Source organism: Hemitrygon akajei, chromosome 15 (genome assembly GCF_048418815.1).
Source record: "Hemitrygon akajei chromosome 15, sHemAka1.3, whole genome shotgun sequence".
Lineage (NCBI taxonomy): Eukaryota > Metazoa > Chordata > Chondrichthyes > Myliobatiformes > Dasyatidae > Hemitrygon > Hemitrygon akajei.
The window spans coordinates 29,646,357-29,660,303 of NC_133138.1; the positions used below are offsets into that span (position 1 = coordinate 29,646,357).

A 13,947-nucleotide genomic window follows, 5' to 3' on the forward strand; every position below is an offset into this window, starting at 1 on the left:
TATGCTACATCTGCAGGGGCCAGACCTCCTCCCCATTCTCTGTATTTCAGCCTGAGTCCAAGTAAGTTCAATTTCATATGTCATTAACAAGGGGGCATTACATGAGGCTTGCTGCTGGAGAGGTTATGTACTGGCAGCAGAGACTTACACATTCAGCTCACTTTTTTGTGAAACTGCTAGCCAGTGATGTAAGCCTGAAGTGAGAGCAACAAGCACTACCCGCTACACCACCACACTAGGCCTATCACAACAACGAATTTGACACCAGTACTGTAAGACTTTTAAAACACAGGAAACTATAATAATGGCCAAAAGTGCTGCTTTTCAGATAAAATGTTACACCAAGGCATTGTTTGCGTACACAGGTGATTACAAAGCTCTTTAGTTCAATGTTTGTTTTGATAAATGCATTCATTTACATATCAAATAGGAACACTATATGGAATTTTGAAAAAAAAATCTACATGTGGTCCCAAATTATTAGAAATTTTATTGAGTTTGCAGAACTTGAAACAAATAACATGAAAACATAAAGGACAGACCAAGCATTCAATTGATATTGAATATGACAAAGCTAAATTGAATTTGTTTTTCCCTACCATGATAATGTCAAGGGCTTCATGGGGCAATTTACATGAAAGCTGCTGGGACTTAAGGACATGAATTATAGGGAAAAGTTGAAAGGTTAGGACTCTATTCCCTGGAAAGTAGGAAAATAAGGGGAGATTAGATAGAGGTATAAAAGATTATGAGGAGTACAGAATAGGTTAATGTATGCTTTTACCATTGAGCTTCTGTGAGACTAGAAATGGATGTCATATGTTCTGGTTGGAAAGTTAAATATTAAAGGGGAAGCTAAGGGGAAAGCTCTTTACACAGAGAGTGACACAAATATGGAATGACCTGCCTGCGGAAGTGGTACTTGCAGTTTCCATTGCAAAATTTAAAATAAGCTTGGGCAAGTACATTTATGCAAGGGGTTTAGACAATAAGATATAGTAGCAGAGTTAGGCTATTTGCCCATCCAGTCTCTTGTGCTGTTCAATCATGGCCAAACCTTTTTTTCTCCCCTATTCAGCCCCACTCCCTGGCCTACTCCCCATATCCTTTGATCCCGTGGCAATTATGACTTTCACAGCTGCCTATTGTAACAAATTCCATAAATTCATCACCCTCTGGCTAAAGAAATTTATCCACATCTCTGTTTTAAATGGATACCCCTCTATCTTAAGGCTATGCCCTCTTGTCCTGGACACCCCAGCATAAGAAACATTCTTTCTACATCTACTCTCTCTAGGCCTTTCAACATTTGAACGGTTTCAATAAAATCCCCCTCATCCTTCTAAATTCCAATGAGTTCAGGCCCAGAGCAATCAAAAATACCTCATATGATAAACCTTTGAGTCCCAGAATCATCTTTGTGAAACTCCTCTGGAGCTTCTCCAATGCCAGCACATACTTTCCTGGATGAGGAGCCCACATCTGTTCACAATAATCAAGGTAAGGTCTCACCAGTGCCTTATAAAGTCTCAGCATCACTTCTTTGCTCTGTATATCCTAGACCTCTTGAAATGAATGCTAACATTGCATTTGCCTTCCTCGCGAGCGACTCTACCCGCAAGTTCATGTGTTCTGCACTTGAACTCCCAAGTCCCTTTGCATTGCATATATTTTGGATTTTCTCCCCATTTAGAAGATTGTTTGTACATTTATTTTTTCTACCAAGGTGCATAACCATGCACTTTCCAGCACTATATTTTGTTTGCTACTTTTTTGCCCATTCTCCTAATCTGTCTAAATCCTTCTCTAGTCTTCTTGTTTCCTCAACACTATCTACCCCTCCACCAATCTTCAAAAAAAAGTTGAATTTCCCCATGGGGATGAATAAAGTATCTATCTATCTATCTATCATCTGCAAACTTGGTACCAAAGCCACCTATTCCATGATCTAATCATTGATGTACAGCATAAGCATAAAAAGATGCAGTTCCAACACTGACACTTGCCGAACACCACTAGTCACTGGCAGCGAACCAGAAAAGGATCCTTTTATTCCCACTCACTGCCTCCTACCAATCAGTCAATGTTCTAACCATGCTAGTTGCATTCCTGTAATACCATGGGGTTATAACTTAGAAAGGAGCCTCATGTGTAGCATCTTGTCAAAAGCCTGAATATCCAAATATACAACATCCACTGCATCCCCTTTATCTATCCTACTTGTAGTCTCCTCATAAATTCCTACAGGTTCATCAGGCTAGAGTTTCCCTGAAGGAAACCATGTTGACTTTGTACTATCTTGTCCATATTGACCTTGTACTATCTTGTCCTGTGTCACCAAGTACTCCATCCTTAACATTGACTCCAACATCTTCCCAACCACAGAAGTCAAGCTAACTGGTCTATAATTTCTTATCTGCTGCTTCCCTCCTTTCTTAAAGTGTGGAGTGACATGTGCTATTTTCTAGTCCTCCAGAATCATGCCAAAGTCCAATGATTCTTGGAAGACATTAACTCATGCTTCCACAATCTCTACTGCTACCTCTGTCAGAGCCCTAAGATGCAGTTCATCTGATCCCGGTGACTTATGTACCTTTAGGTCTTTCAGATTTTTGAGCACCTCTCTTGAAATAGTAAATGCACTCACCCTTCTTCCCTCATATCCTTTAACACCTGTCACACTGCTAGTGTCTTCCACAGTGAGGGCTGATACAAAATACTTATTTAGTTCATCTGTCATCTCTTTGTTCCCCTGTATCATTTTTTTGGCCTTATTTTCTTGTGGCCCTATATCTACTCTCATCTCTCTTTTATTTTTTATATACTTGAAAAGGATTTTTCTAACCATCTTGATATTATTTGCTAGCTTGCTTTCATATTTCATTTTTTCCCTCTTAATAATTCTTTCAGTTGCTTTCTGTAGGTTTTTAAAAGCTTTCCAATCCTCTATCTTCTGGCTAATTTTTGCTTTGTTGTATGCCCTCTCCATTGTTTTACATTGACTTTGACATCCTTTGTCAGCCATGGTTGAACTATTTTGTCATTTGATTTTTTTTTTGGATTACACCTATTTTACAGCTTCCTCATTTTTCCCAGAAACTCAAGCCATTTTCATTCTGCTGTCATCCCTGCCAGCTTCTCCTTCCAATTTATTTCAGACAACATCTCTTTCCTAAGAGTGCAGTTTCCTATACTCCAGTGAAATACTGCTATGTCAGATTTTACTTTCTACCTGTTACATTTCAAGTTGACCTCAATCATACTGTGATCACTGCTCCTAAGGGTTCTTTTACTTCAAGCTCCACAATCGCCTCAGGTTCATTACATAACACCCAATCCAGTATAGTAGGCTCATTGACAAACTGCTCTAAAAGCCATCCCATAAGCATTCAACAAATTCACTCATCTTGAGATCCATTACCAATCTTATTTCCCCAATTGACCTGCATGTTAAAATCTCCCATGACATTCATTACATTTCCCTTTTTACTCACCCTTTCTATTTCCTTTTGCCATCTGTTGTCCACATTCCAGCTACTGTTTGGAGGCCTGTATATAACTGCTATCAGAGTCCTTTTACCATTGTAGTTTCTTAACTCAACCCACAAGGATTCAATATCTTCTGATCCTATATCACATCTTTCTAATGATTTGATGCCATTCTTTACCAGAAGAGCCACACCTTCCTATACCTCCAATACAGTGTGTAACCTTGGACATTCAACTCTCAACTACAACCATCCTTCAGCCACGATTCAGTGATGATCACAATTTGATACTCGACAATCTGTAAAAGCGCAACAAGATCAACCACCTTTTTTCCTATACTCCATGTATTGAGATATGACACTTTGAGAAGTGCATTATCTATCCTTTTTTTTTGTTTCCCGAATGCAATGTTATTCACCCTGCTGGCTGCAATTGACCTGTCATCTACCTGCCCTTCCTGAAATTTTAACTGCACACTGTCTTTGTTCTTTTACTATCCGCCCTCTCCTGAGTGCCTTCACTACAGTTCCCAGACCCCTGGCAAATGAGTTTGAACCCTTCCCAATAACCTGCTGAGTTCTTCCAGCATTGTGTTCATACTCTAACAAACCTCCCTGCGAGAAAATTGGAGGGCTATGATCCTCCTGCCAGTCGACAGGACTAGGCACAATATCAGCTTGACATGGACTGGATGGGCAGAAGGGCCTGTTTCTGTGTGGTGCTGCCCTATGATTCTACAATATTGCAGTACCTCAATAACCAAATTATCATGGGGGCAAAAGTGAAAAAGGTGATGAAGGCCAGACTGAAGGTGTTATATTTGAATGCAAACTAAGTTAGATCAAGTTGTACCACAATTGGAGATTAGTAGGTATGATGTTGTGGACATCATTGAACCCTGGCTGAAAGATTATAGTTAGGAGCTGAACATCCAAGGATACATCTTGGATCTAAAGGACAGGCAGGTAAGAAGAGGGAGTGAGAATGCTCTGTTCATAAAAAATAAAATAAAATCCTTCGAAAGAGGAGACATCAGATTGGAAGATGTAGGATCCTTGTGGGTGGAGTTAAGAAACTGCAAGGGTAAAAAGATCCTGATGGGAGTTATGAGTAGGCTTCCAAATAGTGGACAGGATATGGGACACAAATTGCAATGGGAGATAGATAAAGAATGTAAAAAAGGCGATGTTATGATAATAATAGGGGATTGCAAGATGCAGACAGATTGAAAAAATCAAGTTGATGCTGGATCCCTAGAGATGGAATTTGTAGAATTCCTACAACTTTGCTTTTCACAGCAGTTTATGGTTGATCCCACTAGGGGATCAGCTATTCTGGAGCGGATGTTGTATAACGAACTGGAGTTGATTAGAGAGCTTAACGTAAAAGAAACCTTAGGAGACAGTGATCATAATATGACAGAATTCACTCTTCAATTTGAAAGGGAGAAGCTAAAATCAAATGAATCAGTGTTACAGTGGAATAAATGGAATTACAGCAGCATGTCTCTCATGCCAGAGATGGCCAAAGTTGATTAGAAGGGGACTCTAGCACAGATGACAGCAGATCCGCAATGGGTGGAGTTTCTCTGTGCAATTCAGAAGGTGTAGGACAGATACTTCCCAAAGATGAGAAGCACTTGGAAAGGAAGTATGAGGCAACAGTGGCTGAGAAGGGACAGCATAAAAGCAAAAGAGAGGGCATCGAATATATGCAAAAGTATATACAGGAAATCAGAGAATTGTGGAGCTTTTAAAAACCAACAGAAGGCATCTAAAAAAGCCATAAGAAGAGAAAAGATGAAATATGAATGGAAGTAAGCTAATAATATCAAAAAAGTGTACCATATCTTTTTTTTTTCAAATACACTGCATAAGGAGTAAAAAATAGGTGAGAGTGGATATCAGACCACTTAAAAATAACAATGGAGAGGTCATAATAGGGGACCAAGAAATAGGAGAGGACTTAATAAAGTACTTTTCATCAGCCTTCACTGTGGAAGCCACTAGCAATTTGCCAGAAATTCAAGAGTGTTAGGGGGCAGAAGTGAGTGTTATTGCTTTTACTAAGGAGCAGCTTCTTGGGAAGATGAAAAGTCTGAAGGTAGATAAATCATCTGGACCAGATGGACTAAACCCCAGCGTTCTGAAAGCAGTGGGTAAAGAGATTGTGAAGGCATTAATAACAATCTTTCAAGTTTCACTAGATTCCAGAATGGTTCCGGAGGACTGGAAAATTGCAATGCCACTCCACTGTTTAAGAATGGAAGAAGACAGAAGAAAGGAAATTATAGACCAGTTAACTTGACTTCAGTGGTTGGGAAGACAAAGAAGAGTCAGTGCAAGTTACCCAGATTTTCAGAAGGTCTTTGACAAGGTTTTGTATTTAAGGCCACTTAACAAGCTAAGTCCCTACATTATTACAGGAAAGATACAAGCTGGTCCTTGACTGGCAAGAGGAAAAGAGTGAGAAAAAAGGGCTCTTTTACAGTTGGCTGCTGAAGACTAGTGGTGTTTCACAGGAAACAGCTTCTTTTCACGTTATATGTGAATGATTTAGATGACAGAATTGATGGCTTCATGGCCAAGTTTGTGGACTATATGAGGAGAGGTGGAGGGACGAGTAGAGTTGAGAAGCAGGGAGTCTACAGAAGGACTGAGACTGATTGAGATAACAGGCAAAGACGTAGCCAATGGAATAGTGTTGGGAAACGTATGCTCATGAACTTTGGTAGAAGGAATAAGGGTGTAGCCTATTTTCTAAACTATGCGAAAGTTTACAAATTCCAGGTGAAAAGGGATTTGGGAGTCCTTGTGCAGGATTCCGTAAAGATTAACTTGTGGAGTGAGTGGGTAGTAAGGAAGATGAATGCATTTTGAGAGGATGAGAATGTAAGAGCAAGGATGTAATAGTGAGACTTTATAAGGTATTGGTCAAATCACATGTAGAGCATTTTGAGCAATTTTGAACTCCTTATCTAAGAAAAGATGTACTGGCATTAGGGAATGTCTAGAAGAAGTTCATGAGAATGATTCTGGGAATGAAAGGGTGAACAGAAGAGGAGCATTTGATGGCTCTAGGCCTGTACTCCCTGGAGTTTAGAAAAAATGAGTGGAGATCTCATTGAAACCTACAGAATATTGACAGGTCTGGATAGAGTGGATGAGCCCAGTCGATGTGTTTCCTATAGTGGGTGAGTCTAGAACCAAAAGGCGCAGCCTCAGATGAGAGGGATGTCAATTTAGAACAGAGATGAGGAGGAATTCCTTTAGCCAAAGGGTAGTTAATCTGTGGAATTCATTGCCACAGGCAGCTAAGAAGGCCAAGTCTTTAAGTATATTTAAATTGGAGGTGGATAGGTTCTTGGGACAAAAGGCAAAATCTATTCCTATGTCTTAAGGTCTAAAATCTCAAGATGTGGAATACCAAGGTTATTTGTAAATTCTGCCATCTGGGGCCTCTCTAACAAGAAGTTTAGCACTGACTCGATGAGACTGGTCTGACTAATGAAAAAATAATTAAGCCTAAATGCTATTGGTAGTTGGACTGGAAACTCTCGAGGAGAAATAAACAGATTTGCATTCACTTGAAAACAGAATTCCAACAGAAAGACAGGAACCTAAAGCCAATGCAGAGAATGTAACGGGCTCAGTAAATCAATGGCAGCCAAGACACAAGTGGATGTCAACAGGTTAAAAGACAATTTACAGATCAAATATCGAAGACTCCAATGCACTGAGAGCCAGGAACGGGGCTGATTTCTTCAAGAACAGAGAGGCCATCCATACACATTTGAAGGAACACTTCAAAGAAGTCTTCCATCACAACACATAGATTCATAGCATTATAGAAAATTATAGCCCAGAACCAGGCCCTTTGGTCCATCTAGTACATGCCAAACCATTTAAACTGCCTTCTCCTATTGATCTGCTCCAGGATTAGAGCAGCCCCCCCCCCCCCATACCCCTACCATCCATATACCTAGCTAAACTTTTCTTAAACATTGAAATCAAGCTTGCATGCAGAACTTATGCTAGCAGCTCATTCCACACTCTCACGACTCTCTGAGAGAAGAATCTTCCCCTCATATGCCCCTTAAACTTTTCACCTCTCACCCTTGACCCATAATCCCTGGTTGTAGTCCCACCTGTTTGCATTTACCTTATCTATATCCCTCATAATTTTGTATACATCCATTAAATCTCCTCTCAATCTTCTACTTTCCAAGGAATAAAGTCCTAACCTATTCAATCTTTCCTTATAACTCAGATCCTCCAGATCCGGCAATATCCTTGCAAATTTTCTCTCTACTTTATCAATCTTATTTCCATCTTTCCTGTAGGTGGGTGACAAAAGCAGCATACAAAACTCCAAATTAGGCCATACCAATGACTTATACAACTTCAACATAGCATCCATTTATTGTACTCAATATTTTGATTTATAGAAACATTGAAAACCTACATCACAATACAGGCCCTTTGAACACAAAGCTATGCCGAACATATCCCTACCTTAGAACTACCTAGGCTTTACCCATTGCCCTCTATTTTTCTAAGGTCCATATAGCCATCCAGGAGTCTCGTAAAAGTCCCTATTGCTTCCACCTCCACCGTCGCCGGAAGCCCATTCCATGAACTAATGAATGCCAATGCGCAAAAAGGTTTCTTAGTGTTCCCATCTACCTGTGACCACTTTCAATGAATTAATAGACCTGGATTCCCAGATCCCTTTGTTCTACCACACTCCTCAGTGCTCTACTGTTCTCTCTGTAAGAGCTACCTTAGTTGGTCCTACCAAAAGACAACTTCAAGGAGTGGTGCCTCAGAAAGATGGCATCCAATTTTAAGGACCCCCATCACCCAGAACATGCCTTCTTTTTACTGTTACAATCAGAAAGGAGATACAGAAACCTGAGGGCACACACTCAGTGATCTAGGAACAGTTTCTTTCCCTCTGCCATCTGATATCTAAATGGACATTGAACCCATGAACACTGCCACACTTCTTTATCATTTCTGTTTTTGTACTATTTTTAATTTAACTATTAACTCTGTATATATACTGCTGCTATGTTAACAAATATCACTATGTATACCACTAATAATGAACCTAATTCTGATTCTGATCCCCCATGCTTGTTAGTTGTATTCTCACCCTACCTCAGTGGAAAAAGCTTGCTTGCATTTAACCATATAACCATATAACAATTACAGCACGGAAAGAGGCCATCTCAGCCCTTCTAGTCCATGCCGAACGCTTACTCTCACCTAATCCCCCTGACCTGCACTCAGCCCATAACCCTCCATTCCTTTCCTGTCCATATACCTATCCAATTTTGCTTTAAATGATAATACCGAACCTGCCTCTACCACTTCTACTGGAAGCTCGTTCCACACAGCTACCACTCTCTGAGTAAAGAAATTCCCACCATGTTACCCTTAAACTTTTGCTCCCTAAGTCTCAACTTATGTCCTCTTGTTTGAATCTCCCCTACTCTCAATAGAAAAAGCCTATCCACATCAACTCTATCTAACCACTCATAATTTTAAATACCTCTATCAAGTCCTCTCAAGCTTCTACGCTCCAAAGAATAAAGACCTAATTTGTTCAATCGTTCCTTGTAACTTAGGTGCTGAAACCCAAGTAACATTCTAGTAAATCTTCTCTGTACTCTCTCAATTTTGTTGACATCTTTCCTATAATTTGGTGACCAGAACTGTACACAATACTCCAAATTTGGCCTCACCAATGCCTTGTACAATTTTAACACTACATCCCAACTCCTATATTCAATGCTCTGATTTATAAAGGCCAACATACCAAAAACTTTCTTCACCACCCTATCCACATGAGATTCCATCTTCAGGGAACTATGTACTATTATTCCTAGATCACTCTGTTCTACTGCATTCTTCAATGCCCTACCATTTACCATGTATGTCCTATTTGGATTATTCCTACCAAAATGTAGCACCTCACACTTATCAGCATTAAACTCCATCTGCCATCATTCAGCCCACTCTTCCTACCAGCCTAAATCTCTCTGAAAGCTTTGAAAACCTACTTCATTATCCACAACACCACCTACCAAAGTATCATCTGCATACTTACTAATCCAATTTACCACCTCATCATCCAGATCATTAATGTATATGACATTTACCCTATCAATACCTCTCATAGTTTTGTCTACCTTTTCAATTCTCCCCTTAGTATTTTATGTTCTAGGGAATGAAGTCCTAACCTATTTAACCTATCCCGATAATGGAGATCCCCAAGTCCCAGCAACTACCTTGTAAATTTTGTCTGCACTCTTTCAATTTCAATCACAACTTTCCTATAGTTGGGTGACCAAAACTGCACAGAATAATCTAAATTGGGCCTCAACAAAGTCTTATACAATTTCAACACAGCATCCCAAATCCTGTACTCAGTACATTGACGTCTGAAGGCCAACAGGCCAAAAACCTTCTTACAACTCTTTCTACCTGTGATGCCACTTTCAAGAAATTATGGATCTATATTTCCATATTTCTCTGTTCAACCACATTTCTCAGTTCCCTACCGCTCACTGTGTAATACCTACCCAGTTATTCCTCACAAAGTGCAACACCTCACTTTGTCAGCCTATTGTTCCAGCTGGTCCAGATCCTACTGCAAGCTTTGATATTCTTCCCAGCTATCCACTACACCCCCAAACTTGCTGTCATCAGCAAAGTTGCTGATCCAGTTTACCCAGTTATCCTCCAGATCATTGACATAGATGACAAACAACAAACAGACCCAGGACCAATCCTTATGACACACCACTAGTATTAGGCCTCGGATCAGAGAGGCAACCATCCCCCCCACCCCCCCAACCATGGGAATATCTTAATCAGAAAATACCAGTGCTTTACCACTATCACCATCAAGAGAGGTTGATGAACAAATGGAGCCAGTTGGGAAATGTAAAAGTAGAGACAAAGGCTGGGAGGTGATAATTGGAGAAATCAAAGGTCTTCAAGTTCTGGAATATGATCAATAAAGAGTAAGATATGTGGATGCAAATAAGGGAAGAATGATGACCTTTGCAAAATATTCCATCATCAATATTTTGTGAATTATCATTTCCTAGAAAATTAACTGTTCCTTGAATTCACTTGGAAAAACACACAGCCCACCCCCCACTTGCTTCCCTGTGAAAATACTATAGTTAGTTTGGATTGGACTCTCAGAAATAGCAACTAAGTCACTGTCAATTTGTGCCTTTGTTGAACTATGACTTTGTTGTCTGTATAAGGCAATAGCAACACAAGAAAAGATAGTTGTATTTCATAAATGTTATTAATTAATATTATCTTCAATGTGGTGTTTGCAATTATCACAGGTAGCAGGCATGAAATGCAGGACAGTGACAAATCATCAATTGTTGTAAGTAAATCAATTCCTATTGATCAAATCTTGAACTAATTTTTACATGATGGTACAAATTTATAAATTGTTCTTTAATGAAAAAGGTCTAAAGATAGAATACCTTTACAAATGTTTATTCTGTCTTCTCTTTCAGAATGTTGGTGATGATGAACATGTTGTCATCTATACACAAATAGCACAAGTAGCATATGAATAAATTCATAAAAACAAGGAATTCTGCAGATGCTGGAAATCCAAAGCAACGTAAACAAAATGCTGGAGGAACTCAGCAGATCAAACAGCATCCACAGAAATGAACAGTCAACGTTTTGGGCAAAGACTCTTCCTCAGGACTGGAAAAGAAGGTGGAAGATGCTGACATGAAAATGTGCGGGAGGGGTAGATGGCTAGTTGGAAGGTGATAGATGAAGCCAGGTGGGGTGGAAAGGGAAAGGGTTGGAGATGAAGGAATCTGACAGGAGAAGAGAGTGGACCATAGGAGAAAAGGAAGGAGGAGGAGCACCAGTGGAATGTGATAAACAGGTGAGGAGATATAAGAGCTCAGATTGGGAAATTGAAGAAGAGGGGAAGGGGGAAATTTTTTTACCACTCTTTACTTCTATCAGACTCTTCCAACTCCAGCCCTTTACTTTTCCTACCCACTTGACTTCACCTATCACCTTCTAACTATCCTCTTTCCCCTCCCTCCATTTTGTTTTATTCTGGCATCTTCCCCCAATTTCATTCCAATCCTGAAGAAAGGTCTTGGCTCAAAACACCAACTGTTCATTTCCATGGATGCTGCCTGACCTGCTGAATTCATCCAACATTTTGTGTATGGTGATATGAGTGAACTGTTTGGAATATAAACCAAAATTTTGTAATTGTATGTCTTTGGGATTTGAAATCTTTCCCTTGAAACTGTTCTGTACATGTTTTTCATGGGAATCTGTTCTGATATAACATTATTCAAAGAAAAGCCTCAACTTTTGAAAAATTTCTTGGAAGTAAGAATTGTTTTTTTGAGATTGAAGATCTTTTCACAATTTCTGAAGATGCTATCTAAAATGCAACTCCATTATGTAAACTATATTGAACATTTGTGGTGACTTTACAATTGACTCAACAAATATTTCAAAATTGCAACAATTAATGATTTAAAATGAGCATGAAAAACACACACGAAGAAATCTGCAGATGCTGAAAATTCAAACAACAACACACACAAAATGCTGGTGGAACACAGCATGAAAAACACAAGTTGTCAGTGATAAGGGAGTGCAGTAAATTCCGGGACAATGTGCTGTTTACGTCGTCCACAATGGAGTGTCAAAAATGTCATATCACCTGCAGATTATTCCTCTGACCTACCTTCAAAGTGGCTCTAATTGATCAGCTTGTGATGTGTAACTTGCAAGGCAAAAAACAAGGAAGTAGCACAGCTGCCAAGAATTATCAACTATTTGCACAGCACAGGTTTGTTGCTACCTAAAAAGTCAGAGTAATTTCTAGATTTCCATGGATACCAACTCAAAAAGGCAACTGGCAGCAGGTGAAAGGCAACCAGATATTCAAGTGTCAGTCCCTGAAATAAAAATAATCACATATTGGCACTATTTGAATGTGAATAAGGCAATTTCCATTTAATTTCTTGGAGAGAAAGGAGTTTCTTTTCTGTTTAAGAGAAAGAAAGAAATTAAAGAGAGAAAATAAAGCTTCTAAAATATTACCTCACTAAAAGAATGATGCATTTCCTTTTTTTACTTTACAAGGTAATAACTTTGAATGGGTGCTTTTTCACATTTTTGAAGCTGCAAAACATACTGTCAGTTACCATGTTTTTGATAATTATAAAATAGTGAAATTATAAAGGAAATTTAAAAGTAGGAAATGCTCAAAGGCTTGACTACAACAGAATATCTGCTATAGAAGGACAAGAGAAAATTAAAAGGAAATGAGGAAGTATCAAGCATCAGGGTTGGTGATTGATTTTTTTATTGTCACATATACCAAGATGCAGAAAAACATTTTGTTTGCATGCTGTTCAATCAGATTATTCCAAATGTAGGGAGTATATGTTAAAATTAAAAAAAAATCAGAATGCAGAGGTTGATGTGAATTCAAGGTTTCTCATCAACATTCGAGGTGTGTTGCATGTAATATGGTAAAAGCATTATTAGATGTGAACAGTATTTGTTTCTTTAAGACTCTTACCCCTGTGGGAGTCTTTGGGTTGCAACAAAATGTATGTAAAATTTTAAAGGAATTAAACTTTTAATAAATGTATTTGTGTTCCTTGTGTCTCCGCATGTATCAAATTTGTGCAAAGGTTTGCTGTTGAGGTATGGAGGGTGGAAGTTGTTAAACTAGATTTCAGGGGGAAGGAAACCAGAACACCAGAACAGGTAGTGGAGCGGTTGAGTGACTGAGGAGAAAAATGATGTTAAGCCCACATGCAAGGTCAGTTCAGAGAGTTGACTAATGTCAATGCAAGAAATATTTTAGGAAAGGCAGATGAGCTTAGAGTATGGATCAAAATGTGGAATTATGACATTGAAGCCATTAGTGAGACTTGGTGTAGGAGAGGGAGGACTGGCAGCTCAGTGTTATTTTAGACACGATAAGAGTTGAAGGGATTAAAGGGGCAGGGATGGCATTAATAGTTAGGGAATATACATCATGATAGTGCTCAGTCAGGACAGACTGGAGACCACTCCTAGTGAGGCTTTATAGGTAGAACTGAGGAATAAAAAGGAAATGATCACATTATTGGGATTATATTATTGACCACCCACAGTCCACGGGATTTAAAGAAATACATTTGCAGAGAGATCACAGACTGTTGCAAAAAACACAATGTTATGACTGTAGGTGACTTTATCTTTCCACATAATGACTGAGACTCCAAAACTGCAATGGATGGGAAAGAGTTTGTCATGTGTTCAAGAAAGTTTCCTTAATCAGTACACAAGTTCCACTAGAGAGTGTGATACTAGATCTCCTATTAGGGAATGACACAGGGCAGGTGTCAGGCATTTGAGTAGAGGAATACATTGCATC

At 39.2% G+C, this 13,947-nt stretch overlaps 1 protein-coding gene across 4 annotated transcripts in view; it reads left to right on the top strand.

The window, feature by feature from the left end:
* Positions 1 to 13,147, top strand: part of LOC140739240 (uncharacterized) — a 53,883-nt gene extending 40,736 nt beyond the window's left edge. For all 4 annotated transcript variants that reach the window (XM_073067352.1, XM_073067351.1, XM_073067353.1 and 1 more), the window contains 2 exons: positions 10,862 to 10,905; positions 11,042 to 13,147. In XM_073067352.1, coding sequence (XP_072923453.1) covers positions 10,862 to 10,905; positions 11,042 to 11,104 — 107 coding nt within the window. In that variant the 3' untranslated portion in view covers positions 11,105 to 13,147. The remainder of the gene's footprint in view (positions 1 to 10,861; positions 10,906 to 11,041) is intronic.
* The last annotated feature ends 800 nt before the right edge of the window (positions 13,148 to 13,947 follow it).